Source organism: Phaethon aethereus (genome assembly GCF_964289735.1).
Source record: "Phaethon aethereus genome assembly, chromosome: 14".
NCBI lineage: Eukaryota > Metazoa > Chordata > Aves > Phaethontiformes > Phaethontidae > Phaethon > Phaethon aethereus.
The window spans coordinates 10078826-10104017 of record NC_138590.1 but is presented as its reverse complement, the minus strand read 5'-3'; the positions used below and the strand labels follow the sequence as shown (position 1 = coordinate 10104017).

Here is a 25192-nt window from a genome sequence, read left to right as displayed (position 1 = left end):
AGGCTTTAACCTCTACAAACACATACGAAGACATATAACTGGACATATAACTCAGGCAGAGTCCAACAGCAGGCTAAAATAACTTCCAACCTTGCAACTATCAAGGGAAGACAAGACCTCTCACAAAGGTTAGAACTAGGATTATTCAACACCATGATCTAGCACTTTAGAGAATTCTACAATTAAAAACATATAATCTCCTACTTTTCACATCTCTGTCTTTACTAGGTTACCTGACATGCAAGAACCTCATTGGTTTGAATTTCAGTCTCATCTACACAAGGAAAAAATCTGCAAAAAGTCTGCCACTACTGTGCATGAACTACGGCTGAAGAATTGAAGCTCATTCAATGCCTGATGAGAATTAAACGTCTATTTCAAACACACTGTTTTTTCTAGAGAACACAGCCTGTACCTTAGTGGATCACTCAGGCTGAGCTGGTAAGAACCTACAAAGAACTAACTCCCAGCACATCACACAAGCGAATGAGAAGCTCCTCACCCCCTTTAAAACACGACCATATATTACATTAAAGCAGGTGGAGACAAAACAAAACATTCAAAGTGTATCTGGATTGATTTAAAGCTCTCCGTACTTGCTGACTCTCTACACTATTTGCTGAGTCTTCGTAGCACCTGTTTAGTGAACACATCCTTCTTTAATTTGTGCTGTTGAACTCATGTTTGCCTACAGAATCAGCAGCACCTACATACTCCATTCTTGTGTATGGAGATAATGAGTAGTTATTTTGAGCTTTGAAAATACTAATCAGAACTTGTCCCAATCAGCAGCCAACTACAGGTTCGCTAGACAGGTGTCTCACCACCGGAACTGAAGATGCTTGCTCCTTTGCCCCCAACTGTCCAGGCTTCTCATCTCATTCATGCTGATTCACACTTCAGCTCCATTACTCAAAGACTCCATGATAAAACAATGGGAACGCTACCTTAGAGCGCTGATTTCCCACGCAAACTGCAGAACTCCCTATTAGCACTTACCTAATATTTTTCATAATCTCAGTGTGCTTTACAGACATTAAGCCAAGCTTATTTATATGCTAATATTTCAGCGTTCCCACACAAGATATTTCCTAAAAGAAGCCGGGAGCAGAGTCAGAAGACTACAAAGCAACGCTTAGACTTGTTAGCATGAAAAAGGGTTTTGGAAGTGGGTGTACAAGAAGCAGACTAATGAGACGTCTGTGCTGAGGAAAGAAGATTACAGAGAGACTATGGGTAAGCAATGTTTAGGGTGAGTCGCAAACTGGGTGTGCACATATATAACTCCCACCTATGATGCTAGCTCCTTGGAAGTAGGCTAGAGAAATGCTGTAATCTGTCCTTATTGAGAAATCAGGAATTATTACATAACTTGCAACACCTGGTGAAACTCTATCCACAGGGCAAGTGCACACGTTCAGCTTCTTCCCAGCAGGGAACTGGCAGTTCTAAGCCTAAGCTGTGTTTCATAGAACAAATTTGACTAATAGGTGTCTGCTATACAAGCACACTGAAGTGAATTAAAAATAACTTGACTGGTGCCATGGTAAAGACAGTAGTAAGCACACACCTTCCCTTAGTATACTCACTGCTTCTCTGCAAACTCAGCCCAAGATTTGTCTGCTGTATTAATACTGAAAAGAATACTGTATAGATTATGCAAAGCTATAAATCCTCATTTCTACTCCTTGCAGAAAGATAGCCACATAGTCTTCCAAAAGCACTTTCAGTTTCAGAAGAAAACAGCGAAGTTACTGTATGACTGAACGCCGCTCCTTCCTGAAGTGGTGGCGTGTAAACAGTTTGCGAACTCTTCTGGACTGAGTGTACATTGCACGACTGCAAGGGGTGGTCTTGCTTACCCAGGCAGTCCTTTCTTATGTCCTCTCCACATGCCCCTTCCATAAAACTTAAAGTGTCTAATATTAAGTCACACTCATTGCATTCATTCCCCTAGAGCCAGGGAATTTTCAGAGAAGAGAACTCACCTGTAACTTGTCCCCAAATGAGAGCTTGTGGATGACATGAGTCATGTCAGGATTCTGAGGCTGCGCAGTGGCACTGTGCGTTGACACGTGAAAGTTACCAGGGACCTAAAATTAGTCAAAACAAGGAAGACAGGATTTCACATTTTATCCCTCAAGGCATTGCTAGGCTCTGTGATATGAAGTGGAAATGCCTGGATCCATCCTGGATGGATAGATACTGGCAGGCTGTGTCTACTTAGCAGTGGACAACCTCTGGCACATCAGAGCAAGGCTCTGAAATACTTTCCTGCACTTGACCAACACCACCATACTGCATACAGACCAGAGATCAGTTACATCCTGCAGCCCAAGAGTCTGGCACCCTCACATTGCTACTGCTGCTGACTAGGAGGTGATGAGTGGATCACTCCCAACTTCAAGGATTCCTAACACTTAAGGCTATGTCTTTCATCCTCATTAAAATAAGATTCATGTTTCTGACAGGCAACAAACAGTTGCTTAACATTTTATGCCCACATCTCACATTTGTAAATGGGCCTACTGCTGCAGAACAACCCAAGAGAGGTGTGGATATATTCTTATTGTAGTACTGGTCATGAGCAACTTACTTTTGAGAAGATCGTGCGTAAGAATGAGTTTTTTATATAAAAGACAAAAAAAAATCTTCAGCTTCTAGCCCTGACAACAGACCTTCCAAGTACAGGATTTTTAATATTTTAAATGGAGGGAGATATAAAGTTCTGGAAAATATCAATTTCACCTAAGAACTCAGTTCCAAGACAAAAAAATGAACACTGGTGTCATTCTGATGGAACCACTCTAGCACACACACACTTTTCAGGTCCCTAGCCCTACTCTGTGAACCCTTTCAGCAGACTGAGCTCAATCACTGTATGGAAGGTGCAAGAATCTTTTCCTAGCAAGAAAAGATTGGGAAATTAAGCCACCTTGATTTGCAAACCCTTTGGCAACACTGAGGAGCAATCTGACGTGACCTAAGACAAGAGTGGGAGGATGGTTATACAACTGGTGCCCATTGTCCTTCTCTGCAGCGACACCTCCCCAGCAGGGCCACAAGAGGCCACATGCCGGTTCCATGTGCTTTCAGGAAAGCTAATTTAAACGACTTGAGGAACAGCAGTGCACTCCCGGGAACACTTTCAGGTGTGGACACAAGCTGTGTCATACGCAAGCTGTGTCATACGCAAGCTCAGTAAACAGGGTGGCAGACTCTGCAGTTAAGAAGTACACACAATCATCTCACTGTTACCTTCTTTCCCCTCTTCAGGTTTGAGAATAACACCCAAGTGCAACCCTTGGTCAAGTTTCAAAGCCTGGTCGTGTCCCACTCCAGATACCAGTTCATACAGAAGCCCGTACAATTTCTGCCATGGGACTGAGGACTTCCAGCTCATACACAAGAGGTTCAGGTTTTCAGAGCCAGAAGTCCTGGCTCAGGTCTCCTCCCTCTAACAGCAATCCCAGCCACTATATGAGTCAACACAATTAGTGGCCTTTCGCAGATTAAGCAGTGAAGAGAGGTCCTCACTGCCACATACAGCAACCTCCTTTTGAGTTTCTTTGGTGAACAAAACATACCACATCTAGCAGAAAAAATGCCAAGTATTTCAGCTCTCTGCTTTGGGAATTAACAGAACAAAAACTACCTTTCAGGATGCCCTTTCCCAGTTTTGTAGGCTATCAGCTGCTAGTAATCTTGGTGGCTTAGAGGCGAGGAAAGAAACATCCTCTTTTTAAGTCCCTAATCCTTTCCATGCTACAGAATCAGTAAGAGGTTCTGCCTGTTATTTTTAGATGTGATTTAACATGACCTGGGAGGAAAAGAAGTAAGTAGGATTTTGTAGCCTGTGGTACATGAGAAGGCATGAATAAAGGGTGTGCCCTTCTTAGGACATCAGTGGGCCCCACCACTGTTTCCCCCACCCCAGCTAGTCATCTCCAGCATTACATAGCAAGATTATTCAACTCTGAACACACCCATCCCAGAGAGGAGCCTCCTCCAGGCCTGGATTTTCATTCTTTGAGACAGAAGTGGAGCATCCCGACAAAGCATCTGCAGAGGCCACGTGCATGTATTCCAAACATCTCAGCGCGGAGCCGCTTCTGTTACGCTGGCACCCTCTAGTAGGGAACATTCCTGTCATTCTGCGGCTCTCTGAACAAAAGAGCACTTGGATAGAGACATTGCCAAAGACCTCTGCACAGTGAGTCACATTTTGGAGGTGCAAAAGTCATGACAAGTAAACACAGAAGCCATTTGGCATTTGTAAGGAGTTCATACATCCCCTAAATGTTAGGCTGCTGCACTGAAAGAGACAGCACTGGCCACAACACAGAGCTGCTCTCTGCTGTTAAGCAATGCTATCTCGATTACCTGTTTTGAAGAAAAAAGAAAAAGCCTGATCTAACACATTCTCTGTGGGTCTAACTACACAGCCACCTCTGCACACATTGTTCTGCAGGACCGACAGACTTCACCACTGATTAGGGACATGAATGTACACTCTACAGGAGAGACACCGACACACAGATTTTCATGAGCATTTTACTAATGGATGTCGCCAGCTTTTCCCCAACCAGCACACACTCACCCACTATCATTCCTACTCACCTTGTTAATACTGAAATGGCCCTCAAACCTGCAGCCATCCCCATTATTGAGAGGTATCTTCATGGAGTTGTCAATATGACCCACTTCGTGCCTTCCCATTTCATCTTGGATGTCCAGTCCAACTACTGCATGGGTGGGAGGGGAGGAGACAAAAATCAAAAGAAATAACAGGAAGGTTGCACAGGAAGAGCATGCACTGCTTTTACTGGGAAAAAATCCGCATCTTTTTTCCTGACATTTGACTAAACTGTGCTAGTAACGTCATCTCTCAAATATTAATTATTATACCAGCCCTTCAGAAAGAGCTTTGTAACCAAACTTTTCAGAGTGCCTATTTGACACAAATATACCTCCCGTACCCTGCCAGCTGACTGCAATCTCAATTACACAAACAGAAAAACTTCAGGCAGACAAGGCAGGTAATTTGTGAAAAGCCAACAACTAGATGGTGCACTCAGAGTTATGAATTAAACTTGGGAAGCTTCTTGCTCCCAGAGACATAAAGGTCGCTATGAAAAAAGGAAATGAGATTTAGAAAGAAGCCAGAGAGGGAGGTCAGCCGCTAACACGGGCTGCAGAACAAGCACACGGTCCAAGAAAACAGGTGTCCTGGCCTGGAACAGAAAGCGATGGGGTATTGGCAAAGGCTGCAGCTACTTGATCTCCATCCACCTTATTACAGAAGGGCCACTGTACCAGTTTGGGCCCATTTCAAGTATTAGTTAAAATACAAAGAAAAACTGGTAAGTGAAAAGGGGTACTCACATTCACAATGCAGGTTTGGCAAACTGATGTTCAGATTCACCTCTATTTTGCCTCCGCTGTCTTTGTCTGGGTCATCCACATAGAGCTCATTAACTCTGGAGGACAGAAAACACAGGTGGGCTCAGGCATATAGCTACTTTTCACAGGAAAAAAACAACAATTTGCCTAGGAAGGGGAAAAAGGAGCCTTTGCAGCAGGGGGTTTGCCTGAGTGACAGCTGCAACAGAGCTACAAGAGCAGGAAAAGCTCCCCACAACTGCGTGGGGGCACATCACCATTTAATTTTACTCCTTGCTGGGCAAGCACAGAAGGCTTTAAACAAGTCTCTTGCAACAGCAGAAAACAAAACTCCTGCTCTGATTTATGCTTCCTGCCCCCTTCCCTAACCTGAGTTTCCAGAGGTGATACAAAACAAGAACCTAATGTTGAAGAGGTGGCAGGCTGGTGTGCTAGCCCTCTGCATCCCTAGGCTGCTACTCCTTCTAGGAAAGAGGGAAGCATGTGCTTGTCGATTTGTTTCATAAATAGTTTTAGAGAAAGGCTGCTCTTAACTATCATACAGGAAAGCTTATTTGTGTAACTAATTTGCATTTGCTATTGCCACCCAGTTGACAGAGCAGCGGCAAGAGAAAGAGGCATGGCATACCTGTATCTCCTTCCTTAATATCTCATTTCAATCTATGAATGGTAAACAAAAGCAACGACTAAAATTTAGAAAAGGATTTCAGCCAGGAACAGATGGGAAGAAACATCCTGGATGGCAGGATCGAAAACACTATGCAATGGTCTCCCGAAGAATAATGTTATTTCATAGCACCCACAGCGCTGGCACATATCTCACAAAGACAAAATACAGATATAGAGTAAAAAGAATACAGGAGTATGAACATTTATTGTTGGCACATACAATCCATCCGACACATAAAATATAAACCAAAGAAAAACCAACACAAGCACAGCCAAATTAGCTGAATGGTCTTAGAGAATCCACTCTAGGGAAACCCACCACACTGAACCGAGAAGACGGAGAGATTGATTAGCAGCTCTTTCTCCCTCAAAGTCCAACACTGTTCAGCCTCATCAAACAAGAAGATTTGACAATTTATCTTCCAGTTGGACAGGTTATAAAGCTATGAACTTATGTTCAAGCTACAGAAAATAAACTACCTTCCCTAGTTAAGCGTTCTGTACTATTTTTATTGAATGCTCAAAGTGCATGAAATCCTTTGACAAGCCCTTGCCGAAGAGTCTGTATGCTAATAGACAAAACAGACTAAGGGCAGCTGCAAGTCAGATTCAAAATGATTTTGCTCTGGTGATACATCTCTAGACCATAATGAACTGTTTGCCCTGTAGATTCAGAAGAAACAAGCCTTCATACTGAGAAACACACAGCTGCCAATTTTTTTTGGAGGTAATTACTCACAGGTCAGTAGGGTTTACATACACTCATTTCAAACCAGCACAGCATTTGTCTTCAGCTTCACAGCCCTACCTTTCTCTGTTTTTAATTGGCTTGACAAGTTGCTTGCAATCGTTACTCAACGTATTTTTCAAGTGATTAATAAAAATGACACAGAGGGAGGGGAAAGATTGCTCATCAGTGACCTAGTTAGAAGCTTCTTGGCTGAGCCCTCTCCTCCTGGGTGGAATGCATTAAATCTTCTACGTATTTATTACTGGCAGGCTGGGTACTGATCGGGATTAAGTCATATGTCCAAATACGGTTGTGAGGAGCAGCCCCAGCCAGGACAGGCATTAATCCCCCAAAGCAATACACCTTTCTGCGCTTCCCGAGTCCTCCCACCAAGATTCCAGTTGCCAGCCAACCTGTTTCGTAACAGCTCCTGGCTTCTTCCCAGTTCTCTGCTGTCAGAGATGTGGGCCATGCCCAGCCAGTGCCACGGGCAACTTGATGTTACTGGGAAAAAGGAGCATTCGCACCAGGGCTGGCAGAGAAGCGCATCAGGTTCAGCAGTGCAGCTGGACATCCCAGCTCTTTGGAGGAAGGCTCTAGGAAGGACAGTGTTTGTATTTGCTGACTTCCAACGTGGTCTGTAAGCAAAGGCGCGTAAGCCTTTCAGTAATAAGCAAGTGAGAAGTGGTTGCTCGTAGAAGTCAAAGGACAAACGGTGCACACGGAGCCTATGGAAGCACTTACATAGGAAGGCAAGCAGTGAGGTCACTTGGTTGCAGACTGGATCACTAAGGCAAAGAGAAGTAGGCCTGTTTGTCCACGTCACACAGCCCATTAGCCGCAGATAAAGGGAACTTGTTTCCCGTCCTGTGCTCCGGTCACTGGACCAACGGTTCCCAACCTGTCCCTTGGGCAAGGCCACTTCCTCCTCCTCCTCCTCTTTACCTAGTAGCCCCCTGCCCCTCTCCTACTCATGTTCCCAGTTTCATAACCCTACCTATCACTTCTTAGACATCTGACAGCTTGTGAGAGTCTGTCCTTCCTTCCCCTCCCCTTGTCTTGCAGTGCCACCTTTCATGGAGCACCCTCCCTGCTGAACCCTGCTTCTCCCTCCCAGCTCTGGCCACTGCCTCCTCCTGGCAGCATCAGCTCTTGCAGAGGGCCCAAGCTAACAAACCCAGCCAGGTTTCTTATTCGGGGCTCCAAAGTGCACCCTTTCTGCTGACTTGCTCTGTTACTGAGGTTCCCTCTCACCATAGGGAACCAAGGGCACAATGACAACACACCACAGGCTATGCTTGCTGTGGCAAACCTTAGAAGAAATGTCATTTTCAACAAACTGGAAATTTCAGTCCCAAAATACATTCTGGAAACTTCACAGGTAAAGCAAACTTCCAGGGTCAAGGCTACTCCTTCCAGGATCTCTCCCTGCACCACTGCCACATAAGTCTGGATGGAGCTGGCAGAGAACTGTCACTCCTGCCTCGCTTGCTATCCCTCCTCCCCAGGACCAAGAAGCCAAATTGCACACAGCCTTCCTATTATTTAACTGGACAATCCTGGGATGTTGAGAAAAGCTCTCTTTACCACCTCTAGCAACACCCCCTGAAGGAACAGGATCTCCAGTGGAAGAAATGAAGTTGGCTCTAATTTATAGTTGTCCCTCCTGGAACATAAAATGTCCCAGGAGTAAGAGTGCTTAACAGTGAATCTGGGACAGTCACAAGGGAAATAAAACCCAGGGTTAGGCAGAAGGACACTGTAAATGCAGCTGCTTCTACGGCTGTTTAGAGAAGCTGTGTTTAGGGTCATATTGTGACTCCAAAGGTGGCAGGTACCTCTCCCGAAGACCGTAAGCACGAAGGAGTTTGTATTTTACTGGTTGCTGTTAAGGACTATCTGAATAAAAGTGGCACAATAAAACAGAGGTGAGGTGCAGAGCTATGAAAGTACAACGAGGGCAACAGGACAGGTGAGAGGTGGACCTCTTCCCCCGCAGGGCCTCCCACCACTGATTTGAGGAAAGGGAGGAAAGTTCCTCCACACAGCAGGAGCTGTGATCCACACAGAAAGAATCTGCTTCACTTCTAGGAAGAGACACTTCAAAATACTTCACCTTCCTGAGTGGTGCTGCTGGGCTTCTCAGTTTGCTTACAAACTTGCAGCATTACACAGAAAAAGTTAGAGAGACTGTTTGGCTAAGATTCTCTCGTGCCATTTGCATGATCTGCAATGAAAGGGGGAAACATCAGCAAGAGGGCTTAGCATTTCTTTAAGATTTTATCCAAAGAAAGCCAGACCCATTCTCCATGCTTTAGGACTTAGATTTATGACACAACAGCTTTGTTTCCCCAGAAACAAAACTTCCTCAGTAACTTATTTCCACCCAGCAGCCTTGGCAACTAACATTAGACACTTCAGCACTTCAACAGCTGAAGAGCCTACAGCCCTTTGAATTCAAGATATACATTGCATTAATCTTTCAGAGCTTCACACACTATATGGGTGCTCTCTAAACACATCTTCCTTGTCCTCTGTCCTCCTCGTCCTAGCCTCTGCTTCAAGTTCTATTCTTTTTTCTATTTCTTTCACAGAAAACAACGAGGCACCCTCCTCCCCAGTCATCAGCCATACAGAAAGTACAACCACTTACTCCAGCAAGCTGCGTTTTACCTTGTCCTCCAACTCCCAGAAGGCACTCTCTGGTCTCCAGGACCCTAAGCCTAAGAGGGAAAATAATTATTCTTTCTTGAGGGAGCCCAAAGCTTCTCAAAAGATTTTCTCAGGAGAGCTCTCTTGGCTCCGCTTGCCATTTCAGCTCTAATCAACCACTTTCTGGAAACACAACCATCCAAAGCTGAGATTCCTGCACTATCTTCTTCTCAGTTGTGCCAGAGCAGAGAAGACACAACACAGGACAAACAAGCCATCTTCTTCTCAATTTGTGCAAAGAAAATACAAGCAGGTCAGCAAATTATCTACTGTGTAATAAATTGTGCATATGTCTATTGCTCTGCCATTTATAATCTTCCTTCCATGCCCTGAATTTCAATTAGTTCTTCATTGAGAAGGTCTTTGTCCCAGATCAGGTTTCGGCTCAGTTGTGAAGCACAGAAAACACGCTGTCCTACAAAGGAAGGAATTACAGTTCTCCAGAAGGCAGGAAGAAGGAGAAGGGTTCGAAAGACGTCAATGTAGATTTGAGTCAGAAACTGCAAATGACATCATGACACGACCTTCCGCTTCCTGCTAACCCACACATATACATTAGAACAAACAGCATAACGACACTTCACAAATATATAACACCTTTTATTAGGTAATCTCCAAGTTACTACACAAACATTAATTAAGCTTCTTAGCACCCCTGAGATGTAGGCAGCTAAGTATTACATCCTTCTAGAGAAAAGCGTGTCTCTCAAGGTCAGTCCATGGCAAGAGCAGGATTACAACTCCCATTCTCCTCTGACTACTAGGCTGTATTCTCTATGCTGGTCTGGCTTGCTCCAGCATTTCATCTGCCTCAACTGGATAAGCTGGTGGAGCTGGAGTTGCATCTCCAACTTACTGTCTGAGACCTGGTTCAGAACATGGAAATTGTAGCATTGTGCTCCTGGTACAGATGGCTTACGCTCCAAGGCTACAGTTTCCAGCAGACAGAATTCTTGTTGCACCAGGATCACACTCTGCTGCTTACAGCAGGTACAGCTTGATCCTGCAGGTTGTTACAAGGAATTTTCATGGGCCAAGAGTCAAAAGACACATTCCACATACCTTGGAGAGCTAAGGGACACAAAGCTCTGAAGGCAGGTATAACAATTCTGTTTCACTGCAGGATCGGTCTTGGGCATGCAAATGCATCCAGTGTGAACAAGCAATCTTGATCTCAGAAGCTCCTGGCATTTTCCTTCCTCTCACATTCGGGGTACCTGACAGCCTGCATGAGCAGTGAAGCTGTGCCCATGATGTGGCTCTGGCATAGAAGTTGGGCTGTGTGATATTCATGGGTTATTCCCCATAAAGATTAACGCAAGCAGGTGTCCCCAGTGAATGATCCAGTCACCTTAAATGAAAAAATTATTTGGACGTTGCTGATGATTTATGCTTTTATGCAAAGGCAGTATTTTTATTACAGATACTCTGCTTAAGTAATTAATTGCCTTGCAGGAGGGTACAGCTTTCCAGGTGGCAAACTTGTCACTTCAGTCCATTCAGTGCCAGTTACTTCATTAAAAAAAAAAAGGAAAGAAAAAAACCCACTACTGCCAGGAATGGTCTGTTGCTTTCTACAGTGTGCTGTGGCAGATGAATTATTGTTGAGCAGCTACATTCATACCACAAGTATCATATTCATACCCTCCTACCTCTTCCCCTGGCTGCCAATGCAAGGCAGACTAGATTAGTTAATTACATCTTTCTTCCTTAATGATGGAATACATGGAAAACTCTTATTGATCCTACAGAACATAATTCATGACCTAATTACAGCGATAAAACTGCAGGATTATCATCTTGCCAGCTATTAACTTCTAGCACTGATCTGAGTTAATTAGAAAAGAGATAGGTGATTTCTACATCCTTGATTTGCAACATAACAGCAAGATGAATGAGGAAGGCCGTTAAAGCTATGCCAAGCAACTTCTAGCCCACAATCTGCTCTCAGCTCTCAACCTACTACCGATCCTGCCCAGGAAATACCAGACACATTTAACACTTCAGCTTCATTTCTTGACCCATTTGGGTCATTTGCTCAGTGGGACAACTGTGTTTGATACTGTCAATTCTGCAGCCCTTCAAATGTGGAGCATGAACCTGCTTTTCTTTATCTGTCTTTTACAGAACTGAGAAGGTTAATACAGGTTCTGGTTTTGGACTAAGCCTTCAGTCACTCTCAGTCTGGACAGAAAAAAAAAGATCCTTGATTTCCAGAGTCAAACTCATCCTCACCATTGCAAAGAGCAATGATGGGTTGTGGCTGAACAAAGGAAGAAAAACCTCCTCCCTCACCAGCCTTTCACTGTGCTTTTCCTGAAAAGGATGTAGCCCCACCTAAGAACCAAGCTTTGATTTCCTTCACGGCTGCTCAGAGGCCTGTTTGGGTCTCACAATAAATGTAGAAGATGAGAAACTAGTTTTCTAACCTACTCAGGGCTTGTCTACACAGGAAGCTAGTCAGCAGCAAAATAGGATGTGCATTTAGAGCATGTTACCTATGCCACATGAACTTCCTGCATGTCCGCTGCAATGCGCACAGTGTCTTAGTTCGGCTTCCTAACTGAAGTAAGCTCCCGTGCACAGACGCAATCTTAGCGCTCATTAGAAATGCCCACACGAGTTATGACACAGCTACTGTGATGCACACTGTCTTCCCCACATAGGTAATCTGTTTGCTTTTAGTGTTATGACTGTTATCCTCAAGATGAGGGTGTAATTTCTTGGCCTTCTGCCACCCAGACAAGTCTTCAGCAGTTGAGACTATAAACGCTAAGACAATGGGCTGGCCAAGGAAAAACAGCTTTGAAGTTGGGCAAGAGTGACCAAACAGAGATTTCTAGTAATACCAGGAATTTAAGTTGCCACAGCTGTATGAATGTAGAAGAAAGTCCAACAGTGGGTAGAAGCTAGCAAGTATTATGGGTTAGGGTGATGTGGAGCAGACCTTATTTTCTCATGTCACAGCCTGAGTTCAAACCACATCAACCTCTCACTCTGGTATCTGCACCTAAAGAAACCTCCCGTTGGTGAGAGTCAGACAGTTAATCCTGTGGGTACCACTGCTGTTGAGGTTGCTGCTGACTTGCCCTGGAGCAGGCTGTCAATGCACACACACCACGCACAATTAACTCCACATAATAGGGCTATGAGGTAAGCACCAGTCCACATCAGTAAACCTGGTATGTCCCTGATGTAAGGCACCAGGCCAAGTGCTCTCAATTTCACCTTGCCATCAAAAATGTGCAGCTATTCCCATGCAATCCAGCTTTGTCAAGCGCATGACTGCTTTAAGGGAAATATTACACAAGAGGAGAAAGACTGATGCAGTCTCATAGCACAGCTGGCACTGGCAAAGCAGGAAAAATCACCCCATGTAAGTGTACACTCTAGTTAATCATTCAGATCCTCGCTGACACCAGGAAACTTCAAGCTGGGAGAGATATCTGTTATAGGAGACTCTTAATACAAAAGAAACTTGAAGCTTGCAATAAAAGCTGATGGGAACTGAACAGTTTGCACATAAGGAATCTTCTGTATCTTCAAAAGTAGTTGATTCGTGGGCAAACAAGGCTCAAAATGTCTTTGTGAGATACTATCTCCCCTGTTATTTGCTACCACCCAGTTTAAATGGTGGCACAGAGTTCTCACGCTGTTTGTCCCAGACCACGCAGAGCTCCACACTCTGTGCCCTTATTCAGAACGATAAGGCAATGTGCTGCCAGTAATACACACTTGAAAGGGAAGCACAAGAGGCTAGCAACATCTTTGAACACCTCTAAGGTACTGGGTTTCCCAGAAGAGAAAGCAATGAGTAAGAAGTGGAAAAAGAAAAGTTTACTTCTACTTTAGAAGTTGCTGAACTGGGAAGCAATTTGTTATGTGACTTTCTGAAGTATTTCTGCTGTTACAGGGGGAGCCTATTCACAAATGCTGTGGGTGATCTGTTTCCAATAAGAGAGATTTTGATGACCTGTAAGTCATCAGAAGCAGGTTTTCATATTCTGCAAGCTATTGTGTAGGGCAGTCCCTGACGAATCAGTTTGTTGCATTCGTCTCAGTCTCTTCCATGACATCCTCTCTGAAATTTTACTGCTTTATTGCTTACCAACACCTCCTCCCAACGCAGTTCCTGTGGGGAAAGGCAGTTTACCATCTCTCTGAAATTTTAATGAGAATCTTGTCAGCTGAGCATGCAGAAACTTATAGCATCTCTAACATCTTTGTGGAAAATGCATCACCTTGCTAAGAAAAAAGCATGAGAAGGCCTCAGAATCATATAATTTTGCTGTTCAAAAAGAAATCTCTAGTCAGGAAACTACCACTGCATAAAGGCATGCGCACTCAAGTAACTGGATCAAAATTAGGTAAATATTACTAATTCCTCCGGTAAAGCATTAACTAAAAGAAAAAAGAAAACCAGATGAGAGAATGAGATCTAAGTGCAGAGCATGAAAAAGTACTATTTTACTTGAAGCAATTTGTCTAGATTTCTCTATTTTTTAAAACAAAAAAACTCAGCTCCTGAGAGAAGTGTGTTGGTAAGGTGACCCTAGTATTTTACAAGCAAATGCGCAGAACTGAATTCAAAGAAACAGCGAGTAAGAAACCTAAGATATCATCTCTGAAGTAAACGTGCAATGGGCATAAAAAAATAGCTAGAGCTAGATTACACTACTGTCTTAAGGTTAAACATTACTCAAGGTTAAGATTATTCTTGAAATTATATTCTTGACGCCAGTCAGAGCTGCACAAAAACAATGAAAAAAATTGCATGGTTATCAGAAGCCACGTAAAGCATGATCAACCTAAATACTGCATATGAGCCAAATGCATTTCAGGTCTTTTTTGCTCAGCAGTGACATGTGTTGCTATCTGGACCATCACCTAAGTCTGACAGAAGTTCCACCCTTCCTAACTATCCAGGAACTGTGCATCACAGTCTGGTGAGCTCACTGCCACATCAGCAGGATGGTGGAGAATATTTCCTAGAACTCAAAACAAAGGTACCTGTGTTAATAGTTACTAAGAAAAGCTTACTTCAAGGCAGGAGGAGCATGAGAACCAGGGGGGGGGGGGGGCAGGGAAAGTAAAAATCTGATTAACTAAAAAATACTTGTTCTATCAGCCATTTTTTAAACTGGAAATGATTTCTCATTTTGCTCAAAGCAACATCCCAAAGAAGTTACCTTGGACAACGCATCCAGTGAAGACTGACAGAATGTAATACCGATTTTATCCATGGGGATAAAGAAGAAAGAAAATGTCTCGTCAGAGATCCCACTGTATCTGCAATGGGACCTCACAGTCTCACAGCACAGACCATGTGGATTCAACCAGCAGGCACCATGCATTTAAATAGATGGTATCACTAATGAAAAATACACTAGTTTTTGATGATCACTTTGAGTCAGATAAGTACAGATGAAATTGCCTATTCAGGAGGAGAAGAGAAACAAATCTCAGACGAGGACAAGAAATCATCAGCCTAAGGAGGAAGAAGGAAACTGCAACTGACTGGCATTGATCATCTTAGCATTCATGCTACCTTACACCTGATCATCAGAAAACTGAAAAGGGTCAGGAGCTTTTGATGGGATGTGTGGTCACCTCAAAAATATCCACTGTGCTCAACAGAGAAATCCAGTATGCAACTAATAAAGGATCAAGCAGGTCTGGAACAGTTTTCTCTATCAGAAGAATTCTAAAAACAAATTTGCCTAGCATACTTTAGTAAATTAAAAAGCTGGATGAATGACTGAGAATTCCCACTCAATCAAAAGGAATCCAAAAACCATTAGACAACTAACTGACCTAGGGAAATTACAGGCACATTTTTCCAAGATAACATAGTAAAACTGTAAAGAATCACATAGGTACATACGTTCAAACAACAGAAAACATGATTTTTACTTACATTTCAGTGGCTATGAATCCGGTGAGCTCCGACAGGAAGAGAAACAGTATGAAGAGACAGCAGCAGACAGAGACTGGAAAAGAGGCAAGGAGAGGAGAAGGTTAGTTTCGTATCTCTAACAAAGACAAAAACTGTTTTCACACAGGTATATTATTCCCCCCAGGGATATACCAGACACACTTGAAAACTAACACTCTTTAGAGACAATGACCCAGACGAGGCCATCAGAGCAGTGACTTCAATGGCATGTCAATACCCAACATCCTACTGGCTACCTTAATTCTTGGGCTACCTTTTCCATCGTGATTTCCCCCTCCCCATGGCTTCTGCATTCTCCATCTCCAACACACAATGCTGGTCTGCCAGCTCTCTCTCCTTCTTGACAAAGTTGCTTGACAACATGACTTCTTTGGACCCCTTCCTCCAAATGTAATTTTATTGCTACTAAAACCTACAGGAAGGAAAAAGAATCAGCACCGCCTTACAGTTAGCTACACGGTGTTTTGTGAATTAGGAGACATTTGGTTTTTTGTCACGTTCTAAGGCTATGCGTAAGTCATCTTGCGCTACTCACTACATAGAGCTGGTACAGCAGCGACACAGTGATAATGGACTAGTCTAGCTAATGCCTTATAATTCTCCAATTTCTACATTTGCCAATATATTGACTCTTCAGAGAGGGAAAATTCCTAGTGAAGGAACAGCAAAGTACCTGGACAAGTTCCATGTCTTTTCTAAGAATGCCAACCTCGAGTTAAAAGAAGGGAACCCAAAGTAACTGGCATATTACTAGTTACTCTTCATCAGGAAACTATTCAAACGTTGCACAGTGACATTCATGCAGCAGTGACAGAGTCACTGACCCACACAGGAGGGGTTGGAAGGAAGAAGAGCTGTCAATCCTATTGAGCAGGGATGATTGGAATAGACAAGGACGTGCCAACTCAAGAAGACAGGGCTGCAATGTGTGTATGTATTAAATAAAATACCCAAGTACAATACCATGAATCACTATACGAAAGAGTAAACCAGGAAATGGCATGCTATTCCAGGGCTGTGACAACAGGAGTACGATCTGGCTCAGCCCTCAATCCCAGCAGAGTTGCAATGACCAAGCACTCTTTGGAAATGACCACTTTACCATAGCCGCTAATTAGGATTGAGAAATACGTAAGAAAAACCCTGTTCCTCAACTTTATTCCACATGACCTATGCAGCCTGAATATCCATTCCTTCAGGAAGCTCAAAGCAACAACTGGCTGGGGAGCAATTTTATTGTACAATTGCGCCTGTCCAAACTCCCTTGGTAGAGAATGTGAGAGGCAAGGGAAGGAAAGAGGAGGTACTTAAGGCAAATACTGAGACAGACCCTCAAGTGACCTAAAGCCTTGTGCATCATTCTTCAGATTAGTCAGTTTATAGTTCTGAGGAAAGAGAAATGCGTTGCTTCCCCTTCCTCAGAGTCATTTCAAGGGTGGATTAATTTACTGACCCTCTGCAAAGCGCAAGGGATTAAAAGAGATGCCAAAAAATCCATTAGCTAGGATGAAGAAAGAGAGAAAAGGGAAAAATAAAGTCAAAGACCAGCAGGAAAATGGGAAGAAAGAGGCGATACTAATTTCTAATGAAAAATCTCATATGGTTTCACAGTTGCTTCCAAGTCTTGGCTGTCCAGACACAGTAGCATTGTTCTTCTGTAACCCAGCTAAACCATTGCCATGGTGCACCATTCAGTGTGGGGGAGGAGCATGGTCTCCTTAAAGCACAGCAGCAAATTCTTGTAAGAACATATACACCTACGTAAGAGCACAAAAATGTAACCTAGGCACAAGACTAGTTCATCCAGTGTTTCTTACTGTTAATCACCGAACAGCAGAGACACAAGATCCCTCATCTCTGGCAGTATGCAGGGGAAAGCGTTTGACAGAGACAACCCTTTCTCCTTTAACTGCTTCCCATATTCCTTTCTGCTTGTTATCATCCTGTAAAGGTTAGCATCAGCTACACCTCTGTTCTCCAGCACTTCTATGCAAGCCTGGTACTACTTACTGTAAATTCTCTCCCTGAGCTTTCTCTCTCTCCCAGTTTTTTAACTATCTTCTCTGCCATTTACATCATCAAATTATCTTCTCCTTTTCCAGTATAGAAAGCGTTTGCTCCCTCAAGTCCATCTTCCAATTCCGCTCTTGCAGTGAAGGCTTGTGACAATACTTGCAATACTACCATACTTACCAATACTGTACTTACAGTACAGTAAAATTCCACTATTCTACATCTAAAAAGTCCTGCAAAAATGCCCTGAAACACCTGGCAGGGACTGACTTTCAAAGTCAGTTTTCAACCTGTAAAAGAGATTACTGAGGGTGGACATCAGAGGGGTGTATAAAATCATGAGCAGCCTGAAGGAGTTGAATGGGGAAAAGCCACTCACTGTCTCTTCCAGTATGGGAACGGGAGGGAAGGGGGAGGTTAAAAACAAGAGGAGGTTTTCCTTTACGCAATACCTAACTAAGTTCTGAAAATTCTTGACTATGGATGTGGAGGTTGCTTAAAAAAAGGCTAAGATTTCAAAAAGGAATCATACGTGCCCTGCAGAAGAAATCCACCGAGGGCTACTAAACACAAAGGAACCACCTCTAGCTCAGGAAGTTCAGAATTGCCAGCTGACCGAAGCCTGGTGAAGTGTTTAACCTGTCCTTATCCTCTTTCTCAGGCATCTGCTGCTGACCACTTCTGGCAAGAGCACAGTAGACTACATGGACATTTGCATTGACCTAACTAGCATGGCCACTCTTGTGTTGAACTCTTCTTGTACACACACGTTTTCAGGGCAGGGGGTGTCTTTGGCGTGAGACTTAACGTGAAAGTCTTGTGTTAAACTGTCTCTAGAGCCAACATTTTTTCAGACCGAGAACGTGAGCTCTTCTCCTTAGTGTGGAGCTGCACGCATATACGATGTTCCCAGCACAAGAATTTACACACACAGTGCTTCAGCTACTTATTTCATAGTGAGGGCCTTTACTTGCTTCCATGCAAATATGCAGTTCCTGCCACCCACATTTGACAACTGCATTATATTTGGAAAAGTAAATTAAAGGCTAGGATCAGACAGAATAAAACAATTCATGCATAAAGCTTAGCTTAACTGCAAGAGCACTGCGATGTTCCCACAGAGCTCGAAGGACCATCTAAGGCAGGTTTCTTAAAACTCTAGTATGATAACACAATCAATATTATCAAAGGTTGCTGGTGTTAGACACACTGAAACACGCTGCTGTTGGCTAATCAGTAATCCCAAAAGGATGGGAAATTCTGCCAAGTTGTTTTTTCCTACACTAGCTTTGACATCCTAACCTTTTTGTACATATCCCTTCTGAGACATACTCCATCTATGTACATTCCTGACTCCTCCTCCCCACCCCACAAGAAATGAAAGAAACGCAAAGTGTTTAACACATCATACAAACTGAGAACGTGGATCCATGTCTATATTAAGGCATAAAATTAATAGTATTTATTATTCAATGGAGCAAACTGCTATGAAGTGCAAGAAACGGGTCTTGTTACAGATACCATGTGAATCATAACTTTGATATTTCCTGATGTGTATTTAAAACTCCAGCCTCCAAACAGCCTAGAGTATTTCTGGATAACGTTACCATGTGTGCATACAACATGTGCATGCAAACAATGCATGCACACTGACTGTTACATAGCAGGAGCACTACAGCAGCTGTCCAAGTTGCAGGCCCCTCTCTCAAGAAGTCAGACTGCTCCTGTCCAGCCAGATGCCAACTGTCAGCCAGCCAGGGCACATGCTGCTGCTGCCTATGTACCCAAACATGGCCAAGTTGTCACCACATTAGTCAGGTCTGTTAGAATGGCCGTGTGCTGCCATCAGAGACACGCTACACAGGGGTGGGAAGGCCTGCAAAGGCTGGCACAAGCACCTGGTAAAAGGAGGACAACAGTGGCATGACTGGCTGAGTGGCACAGGGATCACAATTCTGTCTGAAAGAAGCGATTTTTATTAAGGAAAAGGAACAACTAACTTCTGCACACTTTCCAGAGAAGTCCACAGCAGTGGGTATGTTGTCTTATACAAACCTCACTCCAGTAACTGCAGGGGATTGTTCTTTGTTCCTTCATTCCTACTAATTTTTAGTAGCCAGAAGGGTTATTACACAGATCTGAAATGTCTTGTATGCCACATTCACGGCAACTTTTGAAATTACAAATTCATACACAACAGAAAGCCTCAATAACCCTCCAGTTGGCTTCTGAATTTGCTTGCGTTCAAGATCACCTGCTCTTCTCCACTAAAACACCCTAGCACTTACTCTCCCTGAGCTGCTGCTTTCCTAGAAGAGTTGGCCACTTTAGCCCTGGTGGTCAGAAGCAGAGCTGGTATTTTCCATTGGTTTTCTTCTGTAATCTAATCTGTGCCTTCTTCCCTAATAAACCTCAAACTTAAGAAAAAAAAAAAAAGTCTTTTTACAATCCAAAAGCAAATGTAGGAATCCTGTAGTAAACTCATTCCTATTCTAGAAGTGCCTTTGGCACCAGAAGTGATACCAAACTAAAGTTTCAGCAGAAATCATGTGGGAAGTGCCTAAATTAAGAGCCAGATACTATGGGCTATTTTATATCTGCTCTGTAAAACTTGAAGGACTTAAAGAAAGCCAAAACACAGTTGCAGCCATAGTCATTTTACATATTTACTAGACCCTAAAATATTTTTTGCAAGGCAGAACCCTCCCCTACCCTCAAGTCCCCAGTGTTATTACAAGCTGACTTCTCTAAAGCATTTATCACGAAAACATGCAATCTTCCCAGGCTTCAAACTGGCATGGCAATGGGCTGGTCTCATTCATAGCCTCCTACAACACATAAGATTACTGGCTTTCAAATTACAAGTCACAGGCTTGGTCAGACAGAAAGCCCATTAGGAAAGCTGCACATAAAATCCTCACATGCAAAGCCACCACAGTTTGTTGGCTGCCTGTGTGGTTCAAAAGCTTATATCTGCCTGTCTAAAAAACACTCTGACAAAAAGTAGGAGAACCAGTTAGAGAAGAAAATCAAAGCCTGAGAAGCTGCAAATAACAATAGAGAGAAATAAGTCAGCTAATAATTTTAAGTAAGAGTCACAGCCTTCAAGCCTTCCCACAACAGACTTATCACTTGAGCTGTTTACTGCAGATCAGAAAGCCTAGCACTGGATGGCCTTTGATGGTTTTTCTGTTTCTAAAACACACTCTTTTGCAGGTGATTCATAACACGACAAATTCTCAAAGGGAGCCCAGTTATAGTGTGGGAACTCTTAGTTTCCAAAACAGAAGAGAAGGCAGAATCACTAACAAGTTCAAAGTGTTCTTTCAAAACACTAAATCTCATACACCTCTAAATTAGCAAACAGTTTTATTCAAGCCCTTTGTTCACCATTTCGACAAACCTAAAAGGGAGTCAACATGCAAGTAATTTAGTGGTCAGGAGAAGGACAGAGGACAAGGACTCTCTGAAAGTAAATATTTAGAGTAATGTGCTATCTTCACAGAAGCACAAAATAGTTGAGGATGGCAGGGACCTCTCTGGAGGTCATCCCCTCCAACTCCCCTGCTCAAAGCAGGGTCTGCTAAAGCAGGTTGCTCAGGGCTGAGTCTAGTTGTTTTGAGTATCTCCAAGGATGGACACTCCACACCACCCTTGGCAACCTGTTCCAGTCTTTGCCATCCTCAGTAAGGAGTGAGGAGTTTCTTTAGCTCACAAAGAGCTTTCCTTTGTGCCCATTGATTCACTGGTACTGACTCAGTTCTATTTGATGCCTGCTGTCACCAAGGGATATGACATCACTCACGTCAGCAGTGACATACAAGGCTACTGACCCATCTACAAGAATGGATGAATGGAGCACAGCTACATGATCAAAGGAAGTTACTGTTCAATGGAACAGGAAAGCTGCATTAGGCGTCTAATTACGGGCTTGGCAGGATCAACCTGATCAATGTTTACCACTCCGCACGGTGCGCTCCCTGCATATAATTGTGTGAAATTGCATTACTCAGCCTACAGCCTCCCTCAGAAGGAGGAAGGAAGGAAAAGGGGCCCAAGGCAAGAGATTTGTATCAGCTGAAGTCTATGTATTGATACACGGGAGTGAGAGTGGATTGCTATCAGTGGTTTCTGACCAAGCAATTTTTCTTCTTTAAAAGCATGGTAAATAACAACAAAATAAGATCTCTGCTCATTAGTCCCACCCACAACATCAGATGAATCCTCTGAGTACACTGTGAGAGAACTATGTGTTTCCCAAATCATCTTCACCGCTGGCCACCGCGTATTTGCCACCCACACTGTTCCTTACTGATCCAGAACCTGGATTCCCTGTTTGTAGTAGGTTTGGTTCTTCAAGACTCTTCAGCGAGCAAACACCTGGGTACACCAACTGTCAATGCAACTGTTACCAGCTGTTGTTCACACTGACTGAGGGGATGCCTAGCAGAGCAGTAAAAAAAAAATCTGCAGTCATCCCTCCCACCAATGTTTGGAGCAGACTCATAGCTTGTGTTCATGGGAAGACACTAGCAAAAAGCTCCCTAGCTACTTTAGTAGCTAGGAAAGTGGGTACTTCAGCACTAGCTTTTAGGAGCTCCCTTTCATGACAATGTATCTTTACCACTTTTTGTTGTTGAAATTCTGAATCCATGCAAACTACCCTGCTGTTTAGTACGATCTGACAGATTAGGCAAAATGAGCTGTCTCAGCAACAAAGGATACCCTTTCCAGTGTTTAATATCCCTTTAAAAAATCTCCCAGAGACAGAGAAGCCAAACGATCTTTTAATTTTACACCAGGGGGATGCAAGGACATAAAAAAGAAATGTTACTTACTAATAGCCCCTGTGTAGGTTGGCTGTGTAAGGTCTTTTGGCACCTTCCTGTAGATGTCAAACCTGAAAGAGGAAAAGCAACAGCCATAAAACAGGTGGAATATTTCAATACATTTCATGTCCCCACAGGGACGAATGATGCTGAAGTTTTTCCATCCAGCTTTCCAACATTTTTTCAGTTTGCAGAAGGGTATGAGAAGGAAAAACAAAACAAAACAAAAAATCCTTTTCCTTTTGTACAATTATGTAACTGCACTCCTTCTTGGCTCCAATTTCCAAAGCACTTCTCTCCACCTCCCTCTGCCTTGCTGTCATGGATCTGTGCAATCTGAACTGTGAGAGGTGCCAGGGAAGAAGTCATGCTGGACAAGTTTATAGACCACCGTAAAAGGAAAAGGGTACTCTACAGACTCCTGAATAGAGAGGCCTGGCAAAAAAACAGCAAGACACAACAAGTGTTGCCCCTTGTAGTTTGTATCCTGCAGTAGCCAGAAATTGGTAATACCAAAGTCAGAAATCAAGGTGCTGAGACCTACCCTTGGACACTGGGTACACAAGAGAAATTAACCCAAGAAGTTTGCTACTCCCCCAGCAAAATCTAGTTTAATATTAGACTGTTGTTTTGATTCAGTCATATCTTTTAATATCCATATGGCTCAGCTTTGCTATTTTAAATCCTTCACAGTTAAACTTTCACTGCCCTTACGAAGTTAGCTGTATTATTTCCTACAACCGTGTGTTCCTGCACATCCAGCTGCAATGCAGCTCTGACATCAGTCTTTCCACCACTCAATAAAAATTAATTAATGCATTAAAAACACACACACACCCTAGAGAAGGAAGTGACTGGTTCTCCCGCATAATAGACTTTTTTTGGATATACCACAAGTGGGTGAGATTTGATGATTTTTCCAGCCCTGGAGAGGCATGAGAGACACTGGCTTCCAAATTCCTATTCTATATGGCACCAAGATGAAACACCCCCATGTTTATTCAGTAGTTCCTACTACACCAAATATTGTACCGCGAGTTCAAAAAATAGATCATCTATCTTTTCTTCACTCTTCATCCGTTGAGATCACTTAAAACTTGGAGGCAGTTTGGATGAACAAAACAGCATTTGCTTTGCATGAGATTAGAAGGACGTTGTTGCTATGTTTCATTCAAGAGTTGAAGCTGGAAAAAGGGTAAGAGAGGGAAGAAGAGCAGTTATACAGATAGTTCACCTACCCAGCTCAAGTCCCTGAACACGCTGTGTAACCACTTAACCGTTCAACAACCCAGTGCAATACGCTTGACTGAGCATGTTGCACAGGGTACGCATTGGAGCTACATGTTTTTGTGACTCTATTCACCACCATCTCCTAAATAGATTAGTAATATTCCTGAACCAAACAGTCCATTTATGGCTCTCCAGCAGCCCTGAGAACATCTGGAAAGTGCTGTTTACATTCTTTCCACATACACGAAAGCAACAGCAGCAGCAGATGGTAAAGCAACCCAGAGTAGCTGATGACATCATGGTCTTACAGGCAGAGGAAATAGCTGATAGTTCCTGCTCACAGCCCATTAAACACTGAGAGCTGGTGTCGTCTCGCCAAAGTCACAGTGATAGATCAACAAGGCTAAAAAAGCTGAGAGAGAAAGAAAAAGAGAGAGAGCGCACATAAACACACACGAGCTGCTGAGTGTGAGTGAACAATTAGAAATAGGAAATAGCTCCATGCTGGATTCAGTAAAAACAGCAGCATGTGGATACTATAAAAGGAAGTTTGTTCTTACAATGAGAAATATTTACTAGTTTTAAAATTATGACCCATCATAGGATTTAAAAAAAATAAATCAATCCAGCTTTTTAAATAACTCAGTGGAAAGTTGATGTCATGGCAGGGTTCTCTCCTCTCAGACTGCCATTTTAATCACACCCAAACACCACAAATGAAGTTTTACGTGGTGTAAGCAAGCTAGGAATGGGTAAAGACACTACAGAAAGCAATCAACGGCCCTGAGCCACATTTATCGCTTGGCTTTAGGTGCTTAAAAGGTAGTCCACCCTCTCTGTGCTATTCTCTTTTCCATCTCTTCTACCACAATGTTACGCTCCCTCTCTCTTCTACTACCATGACACATTTCTAAAAAGGCCTTTAAGCAAGTCTCTGGACCTGATTTGCCTGGAGTTGTGAAAACTCAGGTCTATACTTAAAGGCTCAAGCCTCCCTGCGAGCACAGTACGGCACATTCACAACAGTTGTCACATGAGGCTTTTAATGCACTTTAAGGATCACTTAATGTATGAGCACAGTGAGCGTATGCAGCTTGCTAAGCAAAGAACATGAGGCAAACAGCATCCCAGCCTTGAACTTACAGTCCAGAGGCACGTACGAGAAGAGTCTAGAACAACCCAGGAGGACTGCATAAAGCAGACACTAAGGACAGACACTAAGGAGTAACACAGAATCAAGAGTGGACAACATACACAAAAGAGGCAGTGAGAGCAGACTGGATGGTGGGGAAGAAGGAGGAAAGCTCAGTTGAGATCTTACGGATGAATGCTGAAGCTTGAAGGATGATATCCAGAACCTGACTCAAGCAGCAGAAGGGAAGGCAAGCAGGGGAGGTGTATTTAAGCTTGCAAAAGGATGCTGAAATGATCAACACAACTAACATTAACAGCAAGGGAACAGAAAGAGACAAGTTTGGAATAAGAGACAAACACTACTGGCCAGCTTTTGCTCACTGACATGTCACACCACTAAGTCCAAGAGACTATCAAACCAAAAGAAAAAGGACTGCATGTATCCTGGGAGAACATCCACCTGCTTGGAAAATACGTGCTCTGGATTAGGAGTGTTTATACTTCGGTAAAGGAGAA

The 25192-nt window shown here is 43.2% G+C and overlaps 1 protein-coding gene across 1 annotated transcript in view; it reads right to left on the bottom strand.

Moving 5' to 3' along the window:
• ERGIC1 (endoplasmic reticulum-golgi intermediate compartment 1) overlaps positions 1–22697 on the bottom strand; it is a gene marked incomplete at its 3' end in the record, with an annotated part of 36251 nt that extends 13554 nt beyond the window's left edge. Inside the window, exons 1-5 of the mRNA XM_082006177.1 lie at positions 22322–22697; positions 15432–15504; positions 5386–5480; positions 4621–4745; positions 1989–2093 (exon numbers count right to left, since the gene is read on the bottom strand). Of these exons, the coding sequence (XP_081862303.1) occupies positions 1989–2093; positions 4621–4745; positions 5386–5480; positions 15432–15504; positions 22322–22439 (516 nt within the window). The 5' untranslated portion in view covers positions 22440–22697. The remainder of the gene's footprint in view (positions 1–1988; positions 2094–4620; positions 4746–5385; positions 5481–15431; positions 15505–22321) is intronic.
• Between the last annotated feature and the right edge of the window lie 2495 nt (positions 22698–25192).